Source organism: Perca fluviatilis, chromosome 7 (genome assembly GCF_010015445.1).
Source record: "Perca fluviatilis chromosome 7, GENO_Pfluv_1.0, whole genome shotgun sequence".
In the NCBI taxonomy this organism is placed as follows: Eukaryota; Metazoa; Chordata; class Actinopteri; order Perciformes; family Percidae; genus Perca; species Perca fluviatilis.
The window spans coordinates 17,642,398-17,669,839 of record NC_053118.1 but is presented as its reverse complement, the minus strand read 5'-3'; the positions used below and the strand labels follow the sequence as shown (position 1 = coordinate 17,669,839).

The 27,442-nt window shown below is 43.2% G+C and overlaps 1 protein-coding gene across 16 annotated transcripts; it reads left to right on the top strand.

The window, feature by feature from the left end:
* Positions 1 to 376: 376 nt before the first annotated feature.
* On the top strand, positions 377 to 26,937 carry phactr4b (phosphatase and actin regulator 4b). 16 transcript variants are annotated; one of them, XM_039805399.1, is made up of 16 exons: positions 475 to 915; positions 7,222 to 7,336; positions 8,031 to 8,075; positions 15,361 to 15,531; positions 15,881 to 15,961; positions 16,957 to 17,472; positions 18,793 to 19,149; positions 20,571 to 20,702; positions 21,732 to 22,248; positions 22,634 to 22,926; positions 23,060 to 23,258; positions 23,462 to 23,517; positions 23,961 to 24,022; positions 24,105 to 24,242; positions 24,399 to 24,475; positions 25,398 to 26,937. In XM_039805399.1, the coding sequence occupies exons 3-16, from the start codon at positions 8,063 to 8,065 to the stop codon at positions 25,411 to 25,413; spliced, it is 2,628 nt and encodes an 875-aa protein (XP_039661333.1). In that variant the 5' UTR covers positions 475 to 915; positions 7,222 to 7,336; positions 8,031 to 8,062; the 3' UTR covers positions 25,414 to 26,937. The 16 variants fall into 16 exon arrangements, with proteins under 16 accessions (XP_039661341.1, XP_039661339.1, XP_039661340.1 ...); XM_039805400.1 differs by lacking the exon at positions 475 to 915 and adding an exon at positions 1,461 to 1,609; XM_039805401.1 differs by lacking the exon at positions 475 to 915 and adding an exon at positions 2,994 to 3,016.
* Positions 26,938 to 27,442: the final 505 nt, after the last annotated feature.

Genomic DNA, 27,442 nt, shown 5'->3' with positions numbered 1-27,442 from the left:
TAATTTGTTTTGACCCCAGTCATACATCATTATAGGATGTGAAGTTGATAAGGTGTCATACTGGTACATTAAGACATCAGGCTCTATTTCAAGCTTAAATGTGTAAACTATTATTATTATTAATAATAAAACAATGGGTATAGGAAGGGAAACGGGAACAGCTCTGCTTTAGTGTTTCATTATCACGGTGGGGGGCGGGCTGGATAACATAACGGAATGCTCCTTCACCCCCATTCCCCCGACCCCCCTTCCCACCCCAGATCAATGCAATGCCTGGTGGGTACTGAAGTCTTCCCAACACAAAGAAGAGCCGTGTTTGCAACGCCCACAGAGGAGCTGCAGCTTCCAGGGGGAACTACCGGTACCAAGATGCCCAGCTCGGGATGGTTTCCGGTAAGTGCGTAAAATGTTTGGACCGGGGCACTGGAAGAGGGGGAAAGTGTGAGGTGAGGAAATGACCGGGCTGCTATTTTTAAATCGGCTGTAACTAATTTCAAAGCAGGAGGCGGAGGAGGGTGAGTCAGGAGAGAGGTAATGTGATTGCTGAGGTCATGTGGGAGCAAATAAGCCACACTGACTGAGTTTGGAGGGAAGATTTCTTCGCAGACAATGACCAAGTTGCGCTCCAACTTGGCCGATGCAAAACAAGCCGGCATCACGAGCAAATTGCACGTTTACGGTGCAGTATTGCCTGTAAATACCTTGGTTTTCTGCACCACCTGGGTGTCATAGAATGAATGTTTTTGTGCTCCGTTTTCGCTGAAGTCACTGCTGCTTTTTTCACTGAAACTCCATTTTCCACTGATCTCTGCACAGGCGTCCGTGCACAACAAAGGATGTGTGTGATCTCCGGGATGTAGATGGCGTGTCGATGTTTGTAGTCGGATGACTCTGTCACTGGGATGCACCTTAAAGGTCTGTATGCCGGATTTGTTCCCATTACTGCGCCTCATTTTGAGGCAAAAGACATTTAGCCTACAGGCCTCTAGAAACGCTTTCCCCCTAGGCTATACATGTGTTATTTGTGTCTGCAGCTATCAGAAATTGGATGCTGCTTGAATCGGAAAACCTATCAGTTATTTTTTTTATTTTTTTTTAGTTGTAGGTAGGCGCAGGATTACACAAGGCTTTAAAGCTAGAAGCCCTTCAAGGCTTCAAAGTAGCCTATTAATTAGCTCATTTAAAAGGTTGGCACATGGATATCAACTGCAAGACCTATCTCCATGTAGGCCTCGGCTATGTTAAAAGCAATTGACTAAAATACGAGCAGCAACAGTAAACCCATGCATGACAAATCCCACCTCATTTGTTTTAAATGTAAATTGTGCTTGCACAAAACGTCGCAAAATGCGTTTAGTGACTTATTTTGAAAGGTGTGGCAGGAAGTTGCCGTGCTGACTGGCTGCGGTTGGCTCGACTCTTCTCTTCTCTCATCAGTCACTCATCAGCATCTTGAGTCCACTGGCGCGAGATCCTCTCGCGGAGAGGGAGGCCGATCCGTGTAGAAAGCCCGTAGCTGCACACACCGCTCCGTTCTCTCCTTCTGCCGGCAGTAACAGCTGTTTTAATGTGATGCCTTTCGCGCGATAGACCGCGTTCAACCTCTCAGGTAATTTTGAAATCTTGCCTCAGGAAAGGAAGCGGTTAAGTAATGGTCAGTCTAATCTCGGCGATGCAATTAGAAATCAGCGCTCCATTTAAATCAAATTAGGACATGGATTGTTTGGGCACAGATGGAAGATGGCAGCCTATAGATTTTTATTTAAAAACGTTTAATTTTTTTTTTGTCAATCGTTGTTGTATTAGTGACAGAGTGGAGGTCCTCAAGGCCATTATAAGATATTGGGTGCTAAAAGGAATACACAGTCATTTATTCACAGAGTTGGCCGACACACTGTTTGACTAGAAAACCTAGCTACTGTCTGATAGAAGTTCCTTTTTATAAGGGTGTGTGTGTGTGTGTGTGTGTGTGTGTGTGTGTGTGTGTGTGTGTGTGTGTGTGTGTGTGTGTGTGTGTGTGTGTGTGTGTGTGTGTGTGTGTGTGTGTGTGTGTGTGTGTGTGTGTGTGTTCAACAGGCATAAAAAGTGTGTATGTGTTCATAATTGTGGTATTACTGTATACATCTCTTTTTTTATTGTATTTAATCCAAGTTTATTTGGCCCATGTAGACTTCTTAAAGCCTGGCCAATAATCTGGTCAGGTGCCTCGCTCTTCAACCTGCATCTCTTCTCCTCTACAGCAACATGTATTTCCTCTGGTTTCATCTGCCCGTGGCATTATAGCTCCTGAAGTAAATTTTCTCTTCCAAGAAAAAAGATGCTGCCTCATGGCTTGTATTGTAGCTCTTTCCAGTCCCTCCTCCCTCCTCCTCCCCTTTTAATGGGGCATTAAGAGGCAACCACTGATGGTTAAGCTGTCAGTTGGGCCAGATTGATTCGGTTAGACCACAGATGAGACTGATCTGTTCCTGAGATTCCTCCGGAGCTCTCAGCTAAATGCCCCCTTCAGGCAGGGAACAGAGGTGAATAGCCTCTGTTCCCTGTGAGATGCTGAGTGTAAAGTGAGCAAAATATGTGCCATGTTAATGCTTGCTAATCATTTACCATCGTAGTAAAGATGTGAAGATGCATTTTCTTGCATGGTGGCAAGTCATCCCTGCAGTGCAGTCTTCGCATAGATGGGGGGGACTCTGACAAAGAAAAGTTTAGCAAAGGCGAGGAGCATTTTGGGCTCCTTGTTTTAAAAAAAAAAAAAAAAAAAAAGAGATGTGGGCCACTGGTCCCTGTGGTGAATGATGCTTTTCTGGGGCAGGCTCGGTGATGACGATCACCCGGCCCGGATTGGGAACAGACACCTTCGTCCATCCATTTCGGAGTGCGGTGGGCAAACTGTGCTGCTTGGATACACACTGCAGAAAGGTCCAAGCAGAGAGACTGCTGGTCTGAATTTGCTTTCCGAACAGCGGCAACCTTTTCTGATACACATCTATCATTGATACCTCCCTGGAGCAGGCCTGTAAGTATGCTTCAGCTCAGTCCACCCGGCTCAGGACCTACTGCTATTAAATCAGTTATGCAGTGTTTATTGTAACTTCACACTTTTTTCCTAAGTCTTAAGTGTGGAGTCAGTGATTTTCCTCCACTGACTTGGTGGCTTTGTGTGTCCAAAACCCGGGCCCTGGAGTGAGAACGACACTGCTATTTAAAGATGGCATAACCCAGCCAGCTGCTGCCGTTTTCGCTCCCATTGTAATTGAATCAGCACTAGTAGAGTGCGCCAGTCAGGGTGTGTGCGCCCCACAGAAGATTACACAGTCGGGACATCTAGGCGGTCTGTAACGGCTACTTTCACATACCTGATGGGTGGCTCTCATTCCCGGTGAGTGTGTTTGTGGGACGGAAGATGGGAAGAGGACAACATCCCAGTTGGTATCGTTTATGAAAAGGATGTGGGTTTGTAATAAGAGTTTTCAAACGAGGTCGTTCATCCTGATCGTATAGAGTTGCGGACAAGATTATAGTAGGAGTAGTGATTGATGAGGTGGGGGATGTAACTTTCTGACTCATTTATTTACTCCTCTGTCAGAATATTTAAGCTCCAGTTGGGTGTTTATGTGGTTAATTAGTTGTGTGCGTCATGTCTTCTTCGATTTGTTTGCCCAACACTTTGAAGTGACTTGCGGCGGCTGTCAAAATGTTTCTGAGAAAATATCTTTCATGACAGTGCAGACAGTGAGCGACAGAGGGTCTTGCGCAGTTTAGACCGACTCATCACTTTCATATTGATGTGTTCTGTACGGCAGAGAGCACGGAGAGGGTTAAAAACTCAAAAGGGAAGTAGGCCATCAGCATCCCTTTTTTATGGGCACATTCGGAGACTGGCTGTGAGCGTGACAGAAACGGCAAGTGAAACAGAGCAATATTGGATAGTGGAATGTATCTACTTAAGCTAGTTCTTTTAAAAAAATGTTTTGGATAGTCTGGAGTTAACATGCAGCAATGCGTGCAAGTGTTATGTATACATAACATATGAGGTTGTGGCTGCAATGGTGAAAATTCTCAGTTTTTGCAGCTCTACCCCCTCACTGCCTCAAATCCGCTCGCACTTTCAGACACCAAAGATATTTTCTCTTTCCCTGGATAGAGCGAAACGCTCACCACTCAGCTCGATTATTTTGAGTCATCTAGCCAAGGCTGTGGCACTTGGCGGAAGTGTAAAAAAAAAATCATCTCAGACCACGAATACATCTGCCTCCTCTCAGTGTTGTTAGGGTTCTCCTCCAGTCGGTTTAGACGGCTCTACTGCAAAACACTACAATACTTTAAAGCCCATTTCATGTGTTTTTATTTTTTTTAGACGGGGATATTGTTGTTTGTTACTCAGGCTTCTTCTTTTGATAGGGAAGTTCACCTTTGACCCTGCCAGTAAATTGGCCTTCAAGAGGAACACAGAAAAATACAGAAATATAAGCGTATAGGTAGGAAACCGTTTCTGAGTTTACTTGTGCATCACAGCATTGTACAGCTGCACATGTGCTTTGGACAAACGGCGCTTTACTTTAGGCAGGATATTGATCATCGATTACGTTAATAGTCTTGTCAAAGGGCCTCCGGTGGCCTGTAATCCATCACAGAGTCTAAAGGCACTTTTGCTCTTATCTTGCCATTTGTTGAAAGTAATGTTTACCCACAGGACAAAGATGCTGCAATTTGGTTAGACCAGTAATTCACAGTAATGTAAGCTGATATGAAGGGCTATTGGACCATCAGAAGAATTACTTTCCACTGAAATTCATCAGTGTTGAGAAAGGAACTGAAGGCATTTTGTGGTCTCATTTAGGGTTTGAGTTTGGGGTCATATGCACTTTTTTCACTGGTAGTTAAAACCAGCATTTTATTTCTCACATTTTTCTCATGCAAGGCAAATGTCTGTGCTTGTGTTTCTTTTGCCCCAAATGATGTCTCTTACAGTAATAGCAGCTATTTTATTGCAAAGAATGGTCAACTCCAGTGCATTCTGATGCTGTGAAGTCTTATGCTGCAGCTATTTTAATTTAATTATTTATTTTATAATTTTTGTTATTACTAATTCTTATAAAATCCATGTAAATAGTGAAAAATGCACATGACAATTCCCTGGAGCCCAAGGTGATGTCTTTAAATAGCTTAAATATTAAATTAAAGTTACAATGATGTAAAACACAGCAAGGCAGCAGATCCTCACATTTAAGAAGCTGGAACCAGCATGTGTGGCCATTTTTGCTTAAAAAATTACTAAAACAATAATTTGATTATCAGTAGTTGCAGATTAATTCTGTCAATGGACTTATCCTTACAGCTATATCAGCACTACAAGAAATGCATCATTCACCACTTTCTATTGCCTTTTCATCCTAGAAGTCATGCCCCATCCTCTGTTCTCTTTGAACTGATGAGCAGATGTTGATATTTCCATTCTCAACAAATGGGCACATGCAACAGGTCCGGTAGGTGCAGAAAAGTAAAGACAGCTCATTTTCTTAGTTTCTTTTATGGGAACCTTTAGTGTTGCAATGTAAGAGGCACTGGAAATATAGTTCATAACAGCCTTTGTCTGGTGTCTGAGTTAAATCACAGTTGACTCAGTCCATACCTGTACATACATAGACTTCTTTTTTAGCGGGGGGTGGCATATTTAGGCCTTTTATTTGAGAGGAAAGTTGAAGACATGAAAGGGGAGAGAGAGGGGGAATGACATGCAGCAAAGGGCCACAGGTCGGAGTCAAACCCTGGGCTGCTGCGTTAAGGACTGAGCCTTACTACATGGGGCGCAGGCTCAACCAGGTGATCTATCCAGGCACCCCTTATATTATATTTTTTATAATAAACCCTACTTCTTAGATATTTGCTTGCCAGCTTAGTCATTAACTACAATCAAATAAAACTATTTTCTGCAATACATGAATTGCCCACTTCAGGTACTTAAAAGGATTACTTTGTGGTTGTGAAGTGACGCACTTGGACAACAAAAGTGTTTAATTACATTATTTAAGTGTTGCGATGAGAGCGTTTTGACTTTTTACCCACGACTAGTTCAAACAATGCCCAGTTGGAACCAGAGGTCTGAGTGAAGTGTCTCCCATGAGACTTTAACACTACCATCAGTGTGATGTAACACATATCGATTCACACGTCAGTCATCCAGTTTTGAGGATCACTGTAGCATCATTGTCTTTTTTTTTTTTTTTTATATTAAGATGACCATCTGCTGTGGTACATCTACTTAAGGTTTTACCAAACTGTGTTCTGAGATTTTCTTACACATTGAGGTTTCATATGTTGTCTGTTTTTAAGGGCCTTTGTTGTTTTCTCTACTTCACTCTGTCCAAGAGTAAAATACAGTACGTACAGGTCAGTGTAACGCTTATCATTTTATTTTTCACATTTTTCAAGCACAAACAGACATTTGGAAAAACAGAAAAATGGGTTCCAATATCCAATTTAAAAAAAAAAATTTCCGCCTTGACAAATCTTTAACCTGTTTTTCAGGAGGATCAGACATTTTGAAAATTACAAAATTGCGTCTGGGCTCCATTTATTCAATACTTAATTATTCTGCCTAGCTACGCCCCGCCCCCCCCACTCAAAACCATCAGTTGCAAGCACCTCTGACCACAAAGTCTATCAGTTTTTCATTTTGGTCCATATGCAGTGAATGACCTGCATATTCCGCAAAGTAGAGGAAGAGAATACCATTGCAGTATTGAATAATTGGTGCTCAGATGCAATTTTGTAATTTTCGCAATTTCTGATCGTCTGAATAAAAAAACGGAAAATACGACAAACAGGTTAAAGATCCAGTTTTTTAATTTGTCAAGGTGGGAAAAAAATGAAAAATTGGATTTGAACCCATTTTTCTGTTTTTCCAAATGTCCGTTTGCGCTTAGAAAATTTAACTGATAAGCGTTACACTGACCGTACAAGGGACTGTAGACAATTTTGTTGCAAAACAGTCTAGGTTCGTAGATCATGCTTGATGTCCTCTCCATGCTGTAGTCTTTTAGAGCCCGTTTACACTTTGTATTCTGTTCTATCCACATAAAATATCAAAATGCAGATCACACTTTGTCAAGTGTAAATGGAATCTTACTTATCAGGATCATTCTGGTTTAATTGTCTTCTTGCTATGCTTTCATGTTATGACTGACCATGATCTAATCTTATTTGTTTTTCTTTTATCAGAGGGGTTAAGATGGGGGGAGCTGCCATCTTAAGCATGCTGGAGACCTGAACAAATACTGCTATACTGCTGCTGAGGACCTTAACCACCCCCGCCCCACCCATGACTTTCTATAGTGTATGTCTATATCTTTTTATATTTACACAAATGCACAATGAAAGGGATGCTTTGCTGATTTTAAACTAGCTCGGTGTCATATTTGTGTGGGCAGTGTATTTAGACGAACGGTGATTGGCTTTCCTCCGTGGTGCCAGTGCACAGAGGAGCAGAGGTCTGCCGAGATCCTGCTTTGCTCCGCAAGAAGCTCCGTGCACTGGTGCCACACAGCCAAAACGCTGTTTATCTAAACACACTTTTTTTAATGAGTACAGTGCCACAAACATCATATTTAAAGATTAAAAAACTACAGATATTAAGTATCTAGTAAAAACGTAGCTCTACATAATGATTGATATATTGTATTTAATACTGTATGTGCTTTATTCAGCTAAAAACTACACATGGTTTGATTTTAAATTTGGTTTGAAAGTGGTCTGGGATTATTGGGTTTATCTTTGCCAGATCAGTTTGAGTTAGATGCTTCAGATACTTTTAAACTGCAAAGATTAATTATGGCTTTAAGGAATTTTAATGGAATCATTTATGACTAAATAGCTTATGAATCCAAGACCACAGTGTTGATGTTTTTTGGAGCATCACTTGCAAATCCAAGTTTGAGGAAAAACTGAATTACTACTACTACACTGGTTTAACTAGTGTGTCTCAGCTCACATCTCAGACGGGTGTTGATGCTCCAACTGTTGTTTTTCAGGAACCGTTGATTGGTGTGCCTCAAACTCTGTAATGGAAAATCGTGGTGAGTACCAAGTTGTTAAGTGTGGTGTTAATGCTGTGGAGAGAGCTGTAGATCCACTGTGTTTATGGGGCCTGTCTAGTCGCTGCGCGTTTTATGAGCCACTCAGGACTCCAGCCACACATTTTCTCAACCTCAGGGCCTGATTGGGGATCAGTTTCCCCTCCCAAAGCTTGGCTTTTCAGGGTTTTCCCTGATTGGCAAAGGTCTGGTTGTTATGTGTGTTGCAGAAGAGATGGTTCAGTGAATATCTGTTGCGTCTTTGTTTAAGTTACACTTTTTTGTTTTGCAAGTTTGACTTTGAGAATATGAGTTGCTCAACTGCTTTGAAATGAAAAGGGAAGTGTTTACGTTGATTATGTGTATGTGGTGGTTTTTGGTCCACCGTCACCTGTAGCTTTTCAGTTAACCACTTCTCTTTTTATAAAACTAATTGCCAAAAAGAAGGCAGTTAAACATGCCCAAATGTGCACATGCTAAGCCATCCCTAGTGACTTTTGCTTAACACTTCCTGTGGCTACTTCATAATAAAAGCCTTTCAAAATTAATTTCATGCAGCTACAGGCAGCAGACGCTTAGCATAAAGAGCGTTTACAGGGAGAAACGGCTTGTCTGGCTCTGTCTTTAGGTGACAAAATCTGCCCACCATTACCTCTAAAGCTCACTGACTAACACATAATATCTCATTTGTTTAATCCGTTAAAAAGAAAAAAAGAAAAGAAGATTAAAAATGACAATGTGTTGTTTTACAGGGGTTTATGTGCCAGATTACTTGGCCGGGTGCACTTCCTGGTGGATTTTGTTACCTTTTGGGCAGAGCCAGGCTATCAGTTTCCCCCTGTTTCCAGTCTTTGTGCTAAGCTAAGCTAATTAGCTGCCAGTAGTAGCTTCACATCTACCGTTCATACACAAAGTGGTATTGATCTTCTCATCTAACTCCTGGCAAGAAAGCCCATTTTCTGTCATTGAACAGCATACTAATGTTTGTGAAATAACTGCCTGTTCTCTCTCCTGTCCTTCGTTTTATCCCTGTGACGCTGGTGTTCAGTGTATCTTCTTTTTATTTATTTTTTTACTTTCTTATCAAAGACAATGTCCATACAGATAAGCGGTTCAAACTATGTCCTTAAAGAAAGATATGAAGCATATGTTTAGACGTTTGAAAAAAGACTCTCTTGCAGCAGTGACACATAGCTTTATAGCACCACCCATAGGTTCCATACTCTCCCCGTGTTGGACGGGGCTGTGTATGTGCACGTATGTATGTACCTGCTTCAGTCTATGTGCCTGCTGAAGTGGCCTGGCCCAGTCTGTTATCCAGGTCAGGCCAACAGGTTCTGGGCTCATGCGGATTGGCTCAGCTCTCTCTGGAAGCCGGCCCGGTGTGGAGGCTGTATTTGGGGCACAGGGAGAGAAAAGGAACGCTGCCGAACACACTATCTCTCCATCTTTAGAAACCGCTCGAGATGCAGCCAAACGCTCAGAAAACTCTGATCTATCCAGGCATAATGACACAGCTCAATGCTCTGGATTCCTTTGAGGAGCACTCAGACAAGGTTTTCTGAAGACGCACAAACCTCAAAAGGAATCAAAGCACTAATTCAAGGCCAGGGTCCAGTCTGTGCTCTTTTCTTCTAGTTTAGAGAAAGCTGTCTCCTTTTCTTTTCTCTCTCTCTCTCTCTCTCTCTCTCTCTCTCTCTCTCTCTCTCTCTCTCTCTCTCTCTCTCTCTCTCTCTCTCTCTCTCTCTCTCTCTCTCTCTCTCTCTCTCTCTTTCTCTCTCTCTCTCTCTCTCTCTCTCCCCCTCCCTCTATTCTAGCCCCAAACAGGACCGCACTCTCCTTGGCAAACATGTTTCAAAGTCATGCTAATGCCTCAAAGACTGTTCAAATTGTTAAAAGAGACTTGGAGATGTATATAAAATGGTGTCTGGAGGCATTAAAGTGCTCATATAATGCCTTTTGGCTTTTTCCCTTTCCTTCATTGCGTTATATATCTTTTTTTGTGCACGTTATAGGTTTACAAAGTGAAAAGCCCAAAGTCCACCCCAAAGGGACTTACCATCTCCAACAGAAAACACTGTTCACAAACTGCTCCAAACAGCTCTGTTGTAGTCCAGCCTTTACTTCCTCGACGAATGTGCGTCACTTTGAAACACACGTTATATTGCTCGCCTAGCTGCTAGCATGACACGCTGTCATACTCTGCTTCTGACTGGCTAGCAGTCTTACCTAGGTACTGCGCATGTGCGACTCCCAACAAAGATGGAACAGAAGTGCGATGCCTCACTCTGTAGCTAAAACCGAGAGCTCAACACACAGGGTGAAAAGAGAAGCTGCAACAATGTGCAGTACAACAAAAATATGGTGTCTTTTGTGAAAATTAAACCATGTAAACCTATTCTGATATAACCTCAATACAATTCTGAACCTGAAAATGAGCATAATATGAGCACTTTAAGAGAGGTGCATGGCATGATAAACACCCTCTATTAGTTATTCAGTAGTAGCTTAATATTAGCGTGAATGCTGGATATAAAAATGGCAGCATATGTTTTGATTAACTCATCTTCCTATTTGTCAGATTGACTTGTGAGCCTTCATTCCTCCAAGTTCCATTTTTCCAAGTTCAGTGCCATAGTAGCTGCTGGGATTCTTGTCTACTGTTTATGTTGAATTGTTGAGAGAGGGTAGCATCTTAGACACACTTGACCTTTACACAGCCCCCGCAGGAAGTCATGCCTCTGATTTTGTGGAACATTTCTCCTGATTGAGGGCATTGATTGAAATTGCTCCACTTTTCTTCAGCTCCAGACTACATTGAGGTTTTTGTTTGTCAGGTTAGATGCATTACTAATTTAGGAATGGCTTATACAGACCGTATCTATATCTTCTGTTCTCCTTGTCATCTCAGCGCTAGGGAGGCAAGAAAATACTGACGCCAGTGTGTTTGGCAGATTATTGTTTTCACGGCATACAATGTGGTCTGAGGTTTTAAGTCTAGTTTTTCTGTTTCTAGATCAGAGCGTTAAAGTCCTGTTCTCGTGAGACCCACTGCACCACATAGCATACATTACATTAGACATGCATTATTGAATGCACACATTGTACCACATACCGCAGCACACACATTAAATAAAAAAAAAAACATTACTGGTCTTACTGCCAGGAATGGTCGGCATCTTTTAGTGAATGCTGACCTGTGTTACGAGCCAAGGAGGGAGGGTCAGTGAGCGAGGGGGAGAGGGAGTCCAACTCCTGGAGGGAGGGAAGGTCTTAAGGAGACTGCGGGAGGGAGGGACGGGGGAAGGACTGAACTGAAAGGCGTAGAGGACGGGTAGACGAGAGAAACGCAGAAGAAGAAAAGACCTGAGGTAGAGGAGACCAGGGGATTTTGTTGGAAAAAAGGAGGAAGGCAGGTGCAGCTGTCCAGTGTAGTGTGCACGTTTCTGGGTGCAGGACAGGTAGAGGCCCCTCAGGGGCTGGATCATGGGACAGAGCCTCCGTGTGCTGACCCTAGCTCAGGACCCACAACAACACAACAATGGCGGTGAGTTTCTGGACTCACTCATGCAGTCTGTGTGTACTGAACACAGTTGTGCATTCCTGGACAGCAACATCCACAGCATGAAATCAGTTTACTATTTGGTCGTTTTTCAATTAATTAAAGCATAGAGGAGAGATAAGGGTTTAATTGATTGTATTGTATCTCTCTCTCTCTCTCTCTCTCTCTCTCTCTCTCTCTCTCTCTCTCTCTCTCTCTCTCTCTCTCTCTGCCCTCTCTCTCTCTCTCTCTGCCCTCTCTCTCTCTCTCTCTGCCCTCTCCTTCACTTTCACCACCACAAGGAATGTTAAATCACCAGGATCATGTGGATGAATCTCAGCTGTGTTTTCATACTCATGTATTGCGCACTTATTTTCTTATGTTGCAGTGCACAAGAAAGTTATTTTCTCAGTAAAGTTAGATATTAAAAACACATTTATTTATTTAGGGATTATTGGAAATAGAGATTGTGGCAGACTGTGAGAGGTTTTACATCATTTTTGATCAATTCATATATTTCCCCCCTTTTGATTATTGTAGTTTTGCATATTACAGGGTGTTAATCTACAGACAAAATTCCTCTTTAATTAAAGATCTTGACCGTTGGTTTGACAAAGTAGTGAATTGGTAGGACAGATTAAAATATGTCTTACCTTTTTTTTAAACTGCATGCTCTAATGGTATTTATTAGACTTACTGCTGTAGTGCTATATATTTTTTAAAGATTTTTATTTTAACTTTAACTTGACAGCTAGGTGAGAAAGAGGGGGAAGACATGCAGGAAATTGTCACAGGTCGGATTTGAACCCTGGACCTCTGCGTTGAGGCATTAACCTCTCGGTATATGTGCGCCTGCTATACCCACTGAGCCAACCCAGCCACGTGCTATTGGTTTTTAAATGGCTGAGTGATTTTAGGGCACATAAGATTCCAAAAGAAGCGATCACAGTGAGTCTAACTCCTTTGTGTGCTTTCAATTAAGTAGATTAAAATTCATAATCTGGGCTGGCAAAGGGTTAGAGCTATAATGAGGTTGGAGGTATTTCCCAACCATTGCACCCCGTGGAAGGTGGTGTCTTGTGTAAGTGATCAGGATGGCTTGGCCAGCAGATTGGCTAAAGGCCAGTTCCTGTAAAATAACAATCTCCTTTTAACCATACGCTCACCTGACCGAGCCTGCCATGACTCATCGAATCATGAGGTTAGAGGGAAATCTGGCCTCTCAGAGATGTATGAGAGAGTAGTAGGTGTGGCTACAGGATGGGATGGGGGGGGGGGGTGAGTACGTCAGAGGAAAACACACACACACACACACACACACACACACACACATCCCATGTTTCCTGACTGGTATGCCTTATCTTGGCAGAGCTCCTGATTACGGAGCATGACGACAAGATTTTGGCCTTGTTCTGAAATACGTTTTGTATCCTCTTTTAACAGTCAGAATATTAATGAGTTTTACTGTGTTGTACCTTGCATCACTGTTTTCCATGAGCAGTACAGTGTGACTGTGTTATTGAGTTTGAGGGGAAGAGGTTGTCTTTGTTCTCTGTCACAGAATCAGGGTGGAGTGCCGTTTCCTCCCTGTGTTTCCAGGCTGCCCCCCCCCCCATAACTTCAGTACTTTTTCTCTCTTTGTAGCTCTTTTTTTACCCTTTACTCCCATTCCCACTCCTACAGTCACACACAGCTGTAGTGCCACCACACACCAGACCTCTTCTCACTACAGCTGAAACAATGACATGTCGGAAGAGTTTTTCTCTGTATCTGTGAATAATTTTGAGTGGATCTACAGCTCTCTTGAATGTGATATTTGGATGATCTTTTTTGTCTCTGTGGATTGACACATTTTTATATTCAGGCATCCCTGGCTAATGTACAAGCCTCCTAAGTATATGGTCAGTCATCTTTTTCAAATAGATGCCTGCTGCATGGGCAGAGTCCTCTGCGATCGTCATCGCTGCAGTGCTTTGGAGTGTGCAGGCCTGGCACAGGCAGCTCTTATCCTGCTTCACTGGCTTCAGCTGAGCCACTGTGTCAGAGGCTCTCTGACAGAGCAGTCTGCTGTGTGAGAACCTCAGTTCTGGATCACAGGCTGCCTTAAGCAATGCTTAATCTGGATGTTATGGCAGCTGGTCTGAATCCTCAGATTTCTACCTCGCCAAGATAAGCTGGATTCCATGGTGCGGACATGTCCCTTGAACCCGGAGCCTCTCTGCTGTAGTTTGGAACAGCTATCTGCAACTTGTCCTTCTGGCATTTTCTGTTGGGATATATACAGGACAGTTAATTTGAATGCTTCCTGCTTCCCCATGGCATGCTGTTTCAAGTCCCGCCACCATGGAAGCTGGACGCTTAACACCCCTATTCCAGGTAGACTAGTGTCTGTTCTTTGAAAGGCTTGTCAAAAATGAAACTTTTTAGGACATGACAACAGAGCCTCATTTTTTGAATTGGCAGTAGTGCATGATTTTGTACAGTTCTGATTCGAACTACCAACGGTCAGGCTTTTAAAAACTATGTAAGCATTCGGTTCAAATTTTACCCCGCCAGCAGCACTGAGGCGGCTGTGTGGAGCAGCGGTTAAAGACTCTGTCCTTCAGCTGCAAAAATGCTTTTGAATCCTGTGTCAGCATCCGTCCACCATGCTAAATATGTCCCTTGATACTGAAACCATGACAGCTCCAGGGCTGCTGGTCCGCAGCTAACCCTAACATCCCTGCTGTGTGTCAAATGAAAACCGTTTCTACCCAGGAATTGTATTATTGTTATCATTACGCTCCTGCGTTCTTTATTGGACTGCTAGGTATGCCAAATTGGTATCATAGGTATTGTGTGGGAGCATATTGTTGTGGGAATCAGACTGCGAGGCATTATTGTCGCAAAGACATCCTGTGTGTGTGTGTGTGTGTGTGTGTGTGTGTGTGTGTGTGTGTGTGTGTGTGTGTGTGTGTGTGTGTGTGTGTGTGTGTGTGTGTGTGTGTGTGTGTGTGTGTGTGTGTGTGTGTGTGTGAGAGACTGGATGTTGTAAATCGGACCCTATTCTCTCTCCACTGGTAAATATTATGTCTGCTGAGTACAGCAGCTGCAGCCTTGGAAGAGCTAACGTTTGAAACTCTCTCTGAACTCAGCACCCTGTCAGTTGGCCTGTCAATCACATAACTCACAATACGTAACCATGACTGCAGAATACCATTAAATGGAGTACTTTAAGCCTTAATGGCATCTCATAACGATCAGCATTCTTTGAAACGTTTTGCTTCTTGATTGTTGTCTGCTTGTATGTAACAGGGCTGCTACTACAATACATTCTGCTACTGTATGGATGCATCAATGTGTGAGCCTCTCTTCTCTATAGAGTCAGTGAGGGCTGAAAGGCTGATAAGGCACAAGTTTCCATCCAGCCAAGGAATGTGAGCACTTGACAGTGAGAAATCCTGGCTGAAAGCCAGCGTCAGACCTCTCCTGTTAGCTGTGGATATGTGGAGGAGTCCATGAGCTCTCAGCATCACTCTGCCAAAGCACACTCAGTCCCCGAGAAGTAACAGCTAAAGATAATAACAGCCATAATGAACACGGCCCTCTTTACGAAGGCAGCAGATGAGCCCGTTGGAATAGATGTCCTCTGTCAGAATATTGTGACTGCTGATGGATCTATATTCCATGCTCCTGTGTCTTGCTTTAAGCTGCACAAGTATGGTTAAAACAGTTTGGATTTATATTAAATAATTGCTTTTATTTTAGATGATGAAGCTGAGCAGCACCACAGCACTATGGTGGAAGAGGGGGGCAGCACAGGGGACAGCACTCCTCCCCCAAAGCGTAAGGGCAAGTTCTCCACCCTTGGCAAGATCTTCAAGCCCTGGAAGTGGCGGAAGAAGAAAAGCAGCGACAATTTCAAGGAAACTTCAGAAGGTTTGTTGCATGAACTCTTTGTGTTCGTAGAGTGAATGAACCCCCCCCCCCCTCCTTTCTCACAGGCCATATCAGTTACATCCAGCTTTCATCAAAATTCCTCAATGCATGTGTTCCTGCCTGAATGTTACAGGCCCCTTTTGGCTTTCCTAATGTTTTCTGTGCACCTACAATAAGACAATAAGCTGCCAACAAAATATCCTGTTGAAAATCTCTAAACTTGCATCTTTGAATTCTGGAGCATGCAGTCGAGACTAAATGTGACCTTTTTTATTGCAATATTTTTTCCTTGAAAAAGAAGTGTGTGTGTGTGTGTGTGTGTGCCGTACATTCTATTTATTGACGGCAGAACTGGAGAGAAAGATGTCGACAAGGCGCACGCGGCAGGAGCTTATAGATCAGGGGGTGCTGAAGGAGGTCCCGGACAACGGTAAGAGTGCTTGTGTGTTGCATCTGATCTCGAAGCACAAAGGTGTCTGTAACTGACAGTAGCAGCCCTGAGGCTATCACACCCACACAGGACAGTTCTGTTAAGTCATCAGGACATAATGGCAGGAACACTGTCCTCCTAACCAGCAGGTGTCGGAGACATTTTCTTAAAGGCAAATTTACTTTCACCTTGCTGTTTTTCAAAATAATGTCATGTCTTTTTAAAATGGCATGCCACTCTCCAGAGCTGAGGAAAAGTGGAACGAATTGTGCCCTGCAGCAAAATAGCTTTGGGAGGGGTGTGTGCAAGCTTAATGCCGGCCCCGCTGTTGCAGAAGCCCATTTATTAAACCTACAGCTGCTCCTTCATCACACCAACAAACACACTCTGTCTACAGGGCTTGGGTTAAGGGCACCTTCCTGTTTTACTGTAGAATGTGGCTGCAGATTCTTCTCATGATCGATTCATTTCTGTTCATTTTTTATTTATTTCTCAGTCTATAGCATGTGAGGCCATGGAGCCCATCACAATACCCCAGGGCCCAAGGTATCCACTTTAAATTTCTAGATTACAAAAACAGTTGGAAACCAGTAAGCTTTCAATTTACAACCAAATAAAGACACGAGCAGCAAATCCCATCATCTGAGAAGCCAGAACCAGCAGAGACAGTATTTGGCATTTAAAGGATGACATGAAAAATTGTTGTAGATTAATTCTGTTGATCAGCTAATGGATTAATCGACTTATCGTTTCATCCTTTCTGTTGTATTACATCTGGGTTCAAGGGAGAGGGAACAATAAACTCCCAAAATATTCTACAATATCCAACAAAGACATTGGCAGGATGAAACAGAATAATTTAGATTGAATAAATATTTAGATTTTAGTTGTTTTTTTTCCGACAGAATAATGTTGGATCCAGTCATTTCTATGGTTTAATATTTAGTGTATTCCCCAAAGACATGTTTTTTTTTTTTTTTGTCTGGCTTTTTTAGATGCAGATACACAAAACCTGAAGCAGCACTATGTGAAGAACGGCCACACCCTGCCTTTGAGCGCTGGGGTAGGAGGAGGTGGAGGGGTCGTCAGTGGTGGCAAGAGTCCATGCAACCAGGGCAAACTGCCCTTAGAGTCCGACTTTAGGATGAACCAGGCCTGGCACGCCCAGCCAGACGACCGCAAAGGCCGATCTCCTTCGGATGGAGACCGCCGGGGAGCTCCGGGCTCCAGGGGCACGGGACTGCATGAAGATGTGCGGAAAGGGGGAGGGATGGGCTCACGTGCACATGTTGAGGGCGAGTGGAAGCCCAACCTGGTCTGGCAGGGCCAGATTCATGGTCAGATGGAGGAGGGCAGACGTGGGGGCAGACTTCACCCTGAGGACGGGCAGAAGAGGCCCGGGCTGCAGAAGGCCCCATCGGAGGATTGCAGAAGGAGTCGACCTGCCGAAGCGGACTGGAAGCCCACGCTCCCTCGACATGCATCTGCTGAGGAGGGAAGGGCCCGCAGAGGTGAGTCATTTCCCTGTTGAGCGTTCTTCACTGTGGTCAAGTCAAAGATAAAGTGTATATTTTACAACTTGACCTCCTTCATACATGTTTGAAGATAGTAGGTGATTCATCAGTCACTCCGGCTTATGTGCTCCTGTCCTCCCAGATATAGACAGGCTCCTGTCGGCTCCCAGGGGCCCTGCTCCAGCTACGCTTCTTTTTCAGGAACATGAGGGAATAGCTCGTCCTCTCTTCTCCTCTCCTAATTAATGTGGCACGATCACTATACCCATTATTGCCCTTTAACGCTAACACTGTCAGCTCAGTGATAATTGGTGAAGAGCCACAGCTAATTGATTTTTTTTTACTGAACTACACATTGAGAAATAATGGTGTTTTCTGCGGTTTTTAGATCTCAGTTGTCCAGTTTTCACTTATCTGACACGTGAACCACTTTCGTTTTTTACCACTTGTGTACCTGTGCACAAAAGTGTGTCGGTAAGATGACAGGAAACCTAAGTTATCCATATGTGGAACATGGGATTGCAACAACTGAAAACAATGTAAAGATAGCAGAATGCATCATGTTGAAAAGGCCAATGCAGACCTACTAAGAAAAGAGAGATTTATTTCTATCGACAATTTGCAGGAGAACAGATATTTTCTCTCTCTGATGCTGCTTTTCTCTCCCTCTCCCACTCTCTTTCTATCTTTGTCAAATCTCTCTCTCTCTCTCTCTCTCTCTCTCTCTCTCTCTCTCTCTCTCTCTCTCTCTCTCTGTGTCTGTCTGTCTGTGTGTTCTCCATGCTCACTTCCTCCTTTTCTCTGAATTATTTCCTCCTTGGTTGTGTGATGTCACAGTGATAAAGTAAATAAATAATCCTGAACTTCAGAGCTGCAGCTTTGAAGAATGGCGTGGGAGCAGCATCAGTAGCGTGGGGGCCGCTTGGGGGGTGCCGTGGGGTGGGCAGTGGGAGGGGAGGGGTTTTGGTGGTAATTGCAGCCGCCTACTCTGTTTATCTTCACAAGCTGATCCCTAGATAATGCAATTCTCAAACAAGTGCTATCACAGGGAGTGCTTCGAGTGGTGAAGCAGCAGAAAATTGCTCACTGCTCAGTCCCTGAACTAAAACATGTATAGCCATGTAGAGAGGTATTTTATAATGAGATGTCACTAATTCAATAATGGAAAAGATATGTTTTTATATGCCTGCCATGTAGAATAGTGTGTGTGTGCACTACGGTTGGATACGGATTGCCATTTTTGTTACTGTAGTTATTTTCATGGAAGCAATTTTTTATTTATTTTTTACTTATCCCCATGATATTGTGTTTTCATAGAGTCAGACAGCCATTTTGTCCCTGACCCAGAAGCCCTACGCGACGCCCTGCGGGACACCCTGCGTGAACCTCTGCCACCGAAACAGTCTGTCATGCCTCCAAAATGGCTGATGACCTCCCCCCCCGAACCTGGCAGCAAGGGTCCACCTCGAACCCCATCCAACCACCCCACGACCCAGTACTGCTCTCCCTCCACTGCCTCGGGTGTGGCGCCCAAACCTGTTCGGTCCATCTCATCTGCCGGCGCGCCCTCTCAGCAGTCTTCATGTGTAGCCCCGACCTCCACCTCTCATGGCACCAAGCAGCCCCCTCTGCCCCCACCCAAGCCTGTGAACAGGGGCAACGCCACCATGCTGGGTAAGTTCTGCTGAATAGTGGGTGCCTCTATCAACGGGTGATGGAGGATATCAACATGATGACATGCAACCTACATCAACAGTCACAAGTGGGCATCATGAACACTCAAATGTCTGTTCACTTATAGTTTTCCCACAGACAAATAAAATATGTACATTTCTAAGTGAGTGCACAACTGTTGGCAAGGATAACTCTTCAACACAGCTAGACACACACACACACACACACACACACACACACACACACACACACACACACACACTGGTAATTATGTTATCTGAACAGCTTTCCCCCAGCTAATTACTTATTACGCCTGGACTATTTTAGCGGCAACTTTTCCCCAGAATGTTACACTCTGAAGATAACAGGGACTCTTGTGGCTGTGGAATGCTGCTCACACAGATGCAGTGTTAGTGGTGGTGGTGGTTGTTATTTACTGTGGGTTCGTCTGATCTGGGATCTTTCCCTAATACTCTGATTTATTTTTAGCTTATCAGCAGATTTGATGATTTTTGGTATCTAACAAATGTGTGCACCTCTTGTCATGCCTTTAGTTGCGTGTGTGATTGAATTACGCAGGTTTTGTTTGTTATTATATGCTGTTTTGCACATATTTGTCAGTCATGTCATCAGATAGGCCTGTGACTAGTCAATTAGGGAGAATATTACTAGATGTCCTGTTTGTCGTCACTTGAGGCTATATTGGTTATCACATGGAAACTAAAACGGCATTTTAAGCTTCACAAGCTTTGGACTAAATAGGCCAATCAAAAATCTTACCTTAAATTTAGAGAACAGAAAACTGTTGATGCAGTTGTTGACGGTTTACTGAAGCTGTCCATGAAGTCAAAGTCTCAAACTCAACATTGATATTTTAAAGGAATTGGTCGACATTTTGGGAAATACACATTTGCTTTCTTGCTCAGAGTTAAAGAGAGAAAATTGATAACACTCTCATATCTCTCCGTTTTTAATATGAAGCTACATCCTCAAGACAGTTAGCTTAGCTAAGCTAAAACCGCTTTTTACACTTTAGTTTTTGCATGCATTAAACAAATGAGAAACAACGCTAATAATTGCTGATAGGTGGATTTTGTTAACGGACAGAGCCAGGCTAGCGGTTTCCCCCTGCTTTCAATCTTTAGCTTAAGCTAAGCTTTCTCCTGGTTGAAGCTTCATAGTGAACAGACAGCCGTGAGCGTGGTATCGATCTTCTCATATAACTCTTGGCAGGAAAACAAATAAACTGGTTTCCCACAATGTGGTTCAGTTTCTTTTCAATAGAAAGACCGAATGATGAGCACTCAGGGCAGCAACACCCCTCCTTCATAGCACACCCTCAATACAACAGTATACAGTACCACCATGCACCTACATTCATTAAACACTCCAGCTGAAGGCCTCCATCTCCTCCCTGTTAGTCTCCGCCCTGCAGGGGGGAGAGAACGCTCAGCTTCCGCTCTACTGGTCCTGCTGGAAGCGAGAGTGTGACTACGACGTCTACCTGTCCTTGCCCGTCTACCTGTGCCGGCGGGCCGGAGGCCTGCGCTCAGGTAAAAGGATGCCCTCTGGTATCTCTGTGGCCAGGGTGCCCGTGTCTGGAATGCCCCCCTTCAGAGTCTGCGTTCTTCATCATGTTGCGTCCTTTCTCACTGCCAACATATTTCTGCGCCCACAATGCCTTTAACTTGTTGACTGACCTTGATTGCTTTTCTTTGGATGTGGTATATAAGAGCCGCATGCACATAATGAGCTGATAACGAGTGTGCTGGGTGCTTTGTGTACGTGAGAGGCAACTTCTCTGTGAGTGAGCAGCAGTTGAATGTTTTTAATGCTGTACTCTCTTATTAGGCATGTGAATGAGGGATAGCCTTTAGCAGGTTCCAGCTGTGGTCTGCAATGCATTAAGTGAATTTTATAGTGCTAATCCACTCAGCTTCAGCTCAACTGGGATGGATGGGTGGATATGAATGGATGGATGAATGGAAAGGCTAAAGGGTTCTAACATAAGGGCTTGACTTAATTTAGAAAGGAAGATCTACTGCATGTTTCAGGTCTGGTAGCTTATTACGCCTCAGTAGCACGGCTATGGCTTTTAACATTAATGTGGCATTAACGCTCTTCTACAGAGTTTTGAGAATTCTATAGCAAATATACAAATGTGCATGCAAATAATTGGAGGGTTTGTTTAGCTTTTTTGCACTTTAAAGATGTGAATAAACCAGGTTTAAAGGCAGGTTAAGAATCTGGCTGTGTAGAGCATGTAGGCTGTATGTTTCTTTCTCATCTCTGTGACCTGGGGCAAATGCTGCACACTGGTTTGTTAGGGCAGTGCGTGCATTCATGTGTTCTGACACACTGTATGTACGCAATAATGCTCAGTCAGACATGTAATCCCAGTAAATATTTGTTCATGTGTATTCTGTCATGTTGAGTGCTTCATACATGTAGGGCTGATGCATGTGCACATGTCACAGCGAACAAATACATGGAAGTATAAAATATGCTAGCAACTCACTCACAGGCCTAAGCTAGAACTGTTTCAATATGATTGGTTGTGTTAACTGTTTTTCCATTTGCAGGTGACTTCACCCAAGCCACTGGAGGTGCCAGTCTTGTGCCAGCGAAGCCCTCTCCACCTATGCCTCCTAAGAGGACCACCCCCGTCACCAAACGCAACACGGAGGACTCGAGCCATCCCATCATCCCCTCGCCTCTTTCTCTGGAGGACCACAGCAACCTCCCCATGGGCTTTCAGCTCCCTCCCCCTCCTCCCTCCCCTCCCCTGCCAACACACATACCACCTTCTCCTCCCCGCCAACACATACACGCCCACCACCTCCACCATCAGCACTCCTACCCCCACCCACTGCCTCAACCCATACCCATGCTGTTTGACCCACCAAGCCCGACCAATGAGTCTCCTCAGCGCCCGGCTCCCGTCCCGCTGCATATCATGATCCAGCGAGCCCTGTCCAGTCCCGGCCCGGCTCAGCCGCATCCAGACGGGTTGCAGCGTGCGCACACACTGCTATTTGAAACCCCTCCGGACTACCAAGGTGGTCGCCCACTTCCTGTCAGCATCCAACCACTAAAACTGTGAGTTTCTAAATGCATGATAATGGAAGAACTTTTGTAAAGGAAACCTATTCCGTCGAGACCAAATCACAAGGTTACATGACAAGGAGAGCAGCTGAAGAAGTATTTTAAGGCTTCTACCTACATGAGATGCAGCTTTGCATGTGGATATGCGCAGCCTGGAGCAAATCTTCCCCTGATTGTTATTATACTGTCTATAGAAGGGTGGGATATGGCTCCTATTATGGCTAAAGTACATTATGTTGAAGGTTGGATACATTATAATAATAAAAAAAACCTGTCAGCCAAGTGCAAAAGCTGCATATAAATTAGTTAAATACACACAAACGGATGCTTCATCTGTATCCATAATCCGTGTCTATGTATTTATTTTTCTTTCCATTAGATCTGAAGATGACTACTCAGAGGAGGAAGAGGAGGAAGATGATGAGGAAGAGGAGGAGTACGATGGGGAGATCCCCCAGCCAGAGCTAGAGCCACGGAGTCGCAGATGCTTGATCGGAGACGCCGGTGTTTGCGTCATCCCAGGTGGAAACAGCAGTGAGGAGGAGGAAGACGAGGTAGAAGAGGATGAGGAAGGAGAGCAAGACATGCGTGGGGAGGACAGCGACTCCGACGGTCCTGTGCTTTATAAAGATGAAGACTCCGATGAAGATGAGGAGGACGAACCCCCACTAAGTAAGCATAGCCATGTTTTCTGAAAAGATGTCAACATTATTTAGTGTTTTTAGTTTCAAGAGTTTTATAAAGCACTTGCATTGTTTTTGTGCTCCTTCACACCTGACCCCATCTCTGCTTGGATTTTACCCAGGTGCCCTGGCCAGCAGAGTCAAGAGGAAGGACACCTTGGCTCTGAAGCTGAGCAGCCGTCCCTGTGCCCCAGAGAGGGACAGGTTTGCCCAGGACAGGAGCAACAGAGAGGACCAACCTCCAGGACAGACCGGCCTCACCTGGCAGAGCAGGGAGCAGTGGGAGGCCATCCGCACACAGATCGGCACTGCACTCACAAGGTAAGTACATACGTCCTCACACGTATGTGCATGTTCCAATTCTTTTTTTCCAGTTAAACTGACAATAGTGACTGTGCATTTCCTGAATAAATCCAGAGATCATTTCTTAGATCTTTGTCCTACTTATTGCCTGAATGACAAACTGGTGAAAACTGTGTAAAAATAGTTCAACTATTTTATTTCTTTTTTTCTTCCCAATTCAGGCGACTTAGCCAGAGACCCACAGCTGAAGAGCTCGAGCAAAGAAACATCCTTCAGCGTTAGTATCAAATATTTTTTTCCTTTTGTCCTTTTATTTTTTTTTATTACTGGACCTTATAATGCCTTCATTAAGAAAATTCAGTTTTGAGTCTGCTGCTCTTTAGCGTGTTTGGTCTAATTTCTTTGTGGGCTTTAACAAACATCACAGCTCAAGTCCATGAATTACTCATGAATGACTTATTACTTGTTTATGTGAATAAAGCCACATTTTAACATTGTTGAGCCAGGTCTTCAGTTTACAGAAGAATATAATTGTATACATGCAGTAATAGCAAGAATTTACACTTGAAAAGGCAGTTTGAAACATGGATTACAGTTCAGATGTCTAATTTTGGAAACTGATTTTACTCTACCTTTAGTGCACATCAAACCTGGCTTTCATGCAGCATCTAAATAAAGCTCTGTTGTTGTTTTTTCCTTCACTATCTTCTGTCTTTTCAGCCAGAAATCAGGCTGACAGGCAAGCTGAGGTTAGAGAGATCAAGCGGCGGCTGACCAGGAAGGTGAGGCATCACATCCACAACAGACATCCCAGTGTCAAATCAAGTATATGCTGGATATTAAACTGACCTCTGTTTATTGTAGCTGAGTCAAAGACCCACAGTTGCAGAACTGCAGGCAAGAAAAATCCTGCGGTTCCACGAGTATGTGGAAGTAACCGATGCTCAAGACTATGATCGGAGAGCAGAAAAGCCGTGGACCAAGCTGACTCCTGCTGATAAGGTACTCATTCAGGTTTCCATGGCCAGCAAGCACTTAACAATCCCAACAAATCTCCCAGCAGTGGATTGTTTTTCACGTAATATTAGCATCAAGCGTAGTGTTTGGCACGTTTCCTTTTTTAAGTTCACACTATCTCTTTCCTGTTGCTTCGTCAAGGCGGCCATCCGGAAGGAGCTCAACGATTATAAGAGCACTGAAATGGAGGTCCATGAAGAGAGCAGAATCTACACGAGGTACACCTTTTATCGGATGGACCTTGACATTATAATCCTTCAGATTTCAGTCGTGGTTGATTTGGGGACACCACGGTTCCCATGGTAACATCAAGTTTGATTTAATACTCCAGCAAATACTTGGTGTGCAGCTACTGTGTCAGAAGGACAACAGAATAGCAACTGGCGCATCTGCTTACACACAACCAAATAAACGCATGTTGATTTAATAAAGAATTTCGTTAACAATTAGCTTTTGTTCATAATGCAATGAACAGCCATTTCATGGTGCACAAATAGTTTTCTACACAACACCGGGGCAAGGCGAAAGGAGTTTGTTACCTTGCTAAGACGTTGGAGGTGTGCAGCCTGTTTCCTGCAACTCTTCGCTTAATGTGGCTGATTCTTCTTGTTCCATTACTCCCTGCCATGTTGCAAAACTCGACTATTGACGAAAAATGCTCTCGGCGCTAACCTCTGTGACAAATACATTGTGTTTCCTCTCACTGCATCTGACTAAAAGCCAAGTCTTGTTTCATCTAAAAACTTTTAATGTGATTCAGCAGCAGAAATGTTGGGTTCGCATTAGCAGTAGCTTGATATAGCGTTAGGAGAGAAAACATTAAACAATGAGGCCGATACAGTAAAGGGATAACATAAATGGTTAAGCTGGGTTACATACATGCATTGTGTGAATCCCTTGTGCATGTAAAGGCAAATTAAATCCTGAAGGGGAATGGCGGACCCCACCACTAACGATGAAAACTGCTACACAGAGACGCAATTATAGAATGTAAATACATTCAATGGCTAGTGCTAAAAATAAATGACCATTAATAGTATCAAATACAGGGGTTTTATTCCATGAAAATCTTAAGGATTATAAATTGAACAGAATATGAATGTTTGTCAGTGGCTCATGGGATCTTTTTGTTTTGTTTAGGTTCCATCGGCCTTAGCCCCACCCATCCTCTTCGGGGATAATAAAGCACTTAAGATCTCTGTGTGGCCAGAAGCTGCTCCCTATGCACACAGATCGCCCTTTTACATTTCCCGAATGTACTGTACAGATTATCAGGGAAAGCCTGGAACTGACTCAAAACAAGAATGCTTCTCGCTTGCCGTCCATCGCCCTCCCACTACATTGCTTTCACTATACTAAGGCGGTGGTGGGGGAGGACCTGATGCAGTATTTCTCCCGGACGACAGGGGGAACCACGTGCCAATAATGTGGGGAAGAGGCAGAGGATCTACAGGGCTGACTCTCACTCTGCTTTTATGTGGTACCCCTCAAGGACTTGGATCTAGTTACAACCTTTAATGCGGCCTCATTCTGTGTTGCCTTTTTTCTTCTTTACTTTATATGGAAAAGCTAATTCATCTTGTTAATGTAATAACATACAATAATAGTAATAATAATGATGACGTATAATGCTCCACACAGTAATAAAGATAAGAGACACTGCAGCAGCAAGAGCGGGCTGGAGGATGAAGACTGGGATATTCTGTTATAGGACTGGACATCTCTGGGATATTGCGTGTTTTATATAAATTGTGTACAGAGTGCTATTGTTGTACCTTAGAAGGAAACTTGGAAAGATCTAATTACAAAATATTCTGTAATGCACATGATATTTTATATTGTAATTTTGATCACATGAGTAGTGACTGCTTTTATTTGAGCTTTTATTTTATTTTTATTTTTTATTTGGCTTTCCTGTATTTATGGTTGTTATGTGAGGTGGCCATTTAAGCGTCAATCTAGATAAAAAAAAAAAAAAAAAAGTCAGGAGGCTTGTTGGTGTTTTTGTGTGCCAACATACCCAATGCCTAAAGGACTATAGGATACTGGTTTTCTTATCACTGATTTCTGCTATCCACTGCATGAGCCAACGCAGAATCCAATGCCATTGGATCTGGATAATCTCTCTTCATTTATACTTTTTTTATGAGTTTTTGTACTTCCCTTTTAAAGATCAAACATGTAATGCATTCTGTAGCCATTTTGAATAAGGTCATGCTAGTAGTGTCTATACTAGGAGTAAGTTGATGTGCGTGTAGATCAGGGATTTATCAAAACAAATCAGAAAATGTATAAACGGTCAACAGGGAGTCATTTTGGCTGGAACCTTTTGAAACTGCAGAATTTATTTATCTTGTATTGTTGTCGGGCCAGTAGCTTACAGGGTTCTCTATGCTGTGTACAGGTTGATATAGGTTTACAGTAACTGATGCTTGTGTATATCTTGTCTTCCTTTCATTTGAAAAGAAATTTTAAATATAAAAGTATTATAGGTTGCTATTTTTTTAAGCACAGAATATTAGTTTATGATTAAATGCTACAAGAATGGGAAAATGAACGTGTACCTTTGTGTAAAACTAAGTTACTTTTTAATTGAATGTGGAATTGTATGGACTGACAGTTTTCTTTTTAATTGTAAAGTCACATCTGGATCTAATTAAAAATCTTCCAATTCCTTGAACGGTCTGTGCAATGACTCCTGGCTCTCAATAGACCCGTTTTATCTATTGATGTGTTCAGGGGGAGACTTGTAGGGGATATTTAAATTTGGACCTCTAAAATAAAAATATGAGGCTGCAGTGACACCTGGTGGCGAGGTACATTTACGTCGGTCACTGTGAGGAGCTAAACCTGCGTAATGAAAGTGTCTCTATGAACCTTGGAATACATTTGTTTTTAAATGTACATCCCAAAGGTTTAAAGCAGGATATTTTGTAAACATTGAAGGCAAAATCTCATATGTTGAGGTGATGCTGTGAGGTGAGGAAATTGCATTGTTGGAGCAGCAGAATGAAGGCCATGAATTGACCAATTAATAAAATATATTCACAGATTGCAAAACAACGCTAGAATGTAGATTAAATGAATAATAAGGAAAACCAGAATTCTCATATTACAACACAATATATACATAGGCACATACCGGGGGATCATGCAAAAAAAGCAATACTCAAGCATAGGAAAAT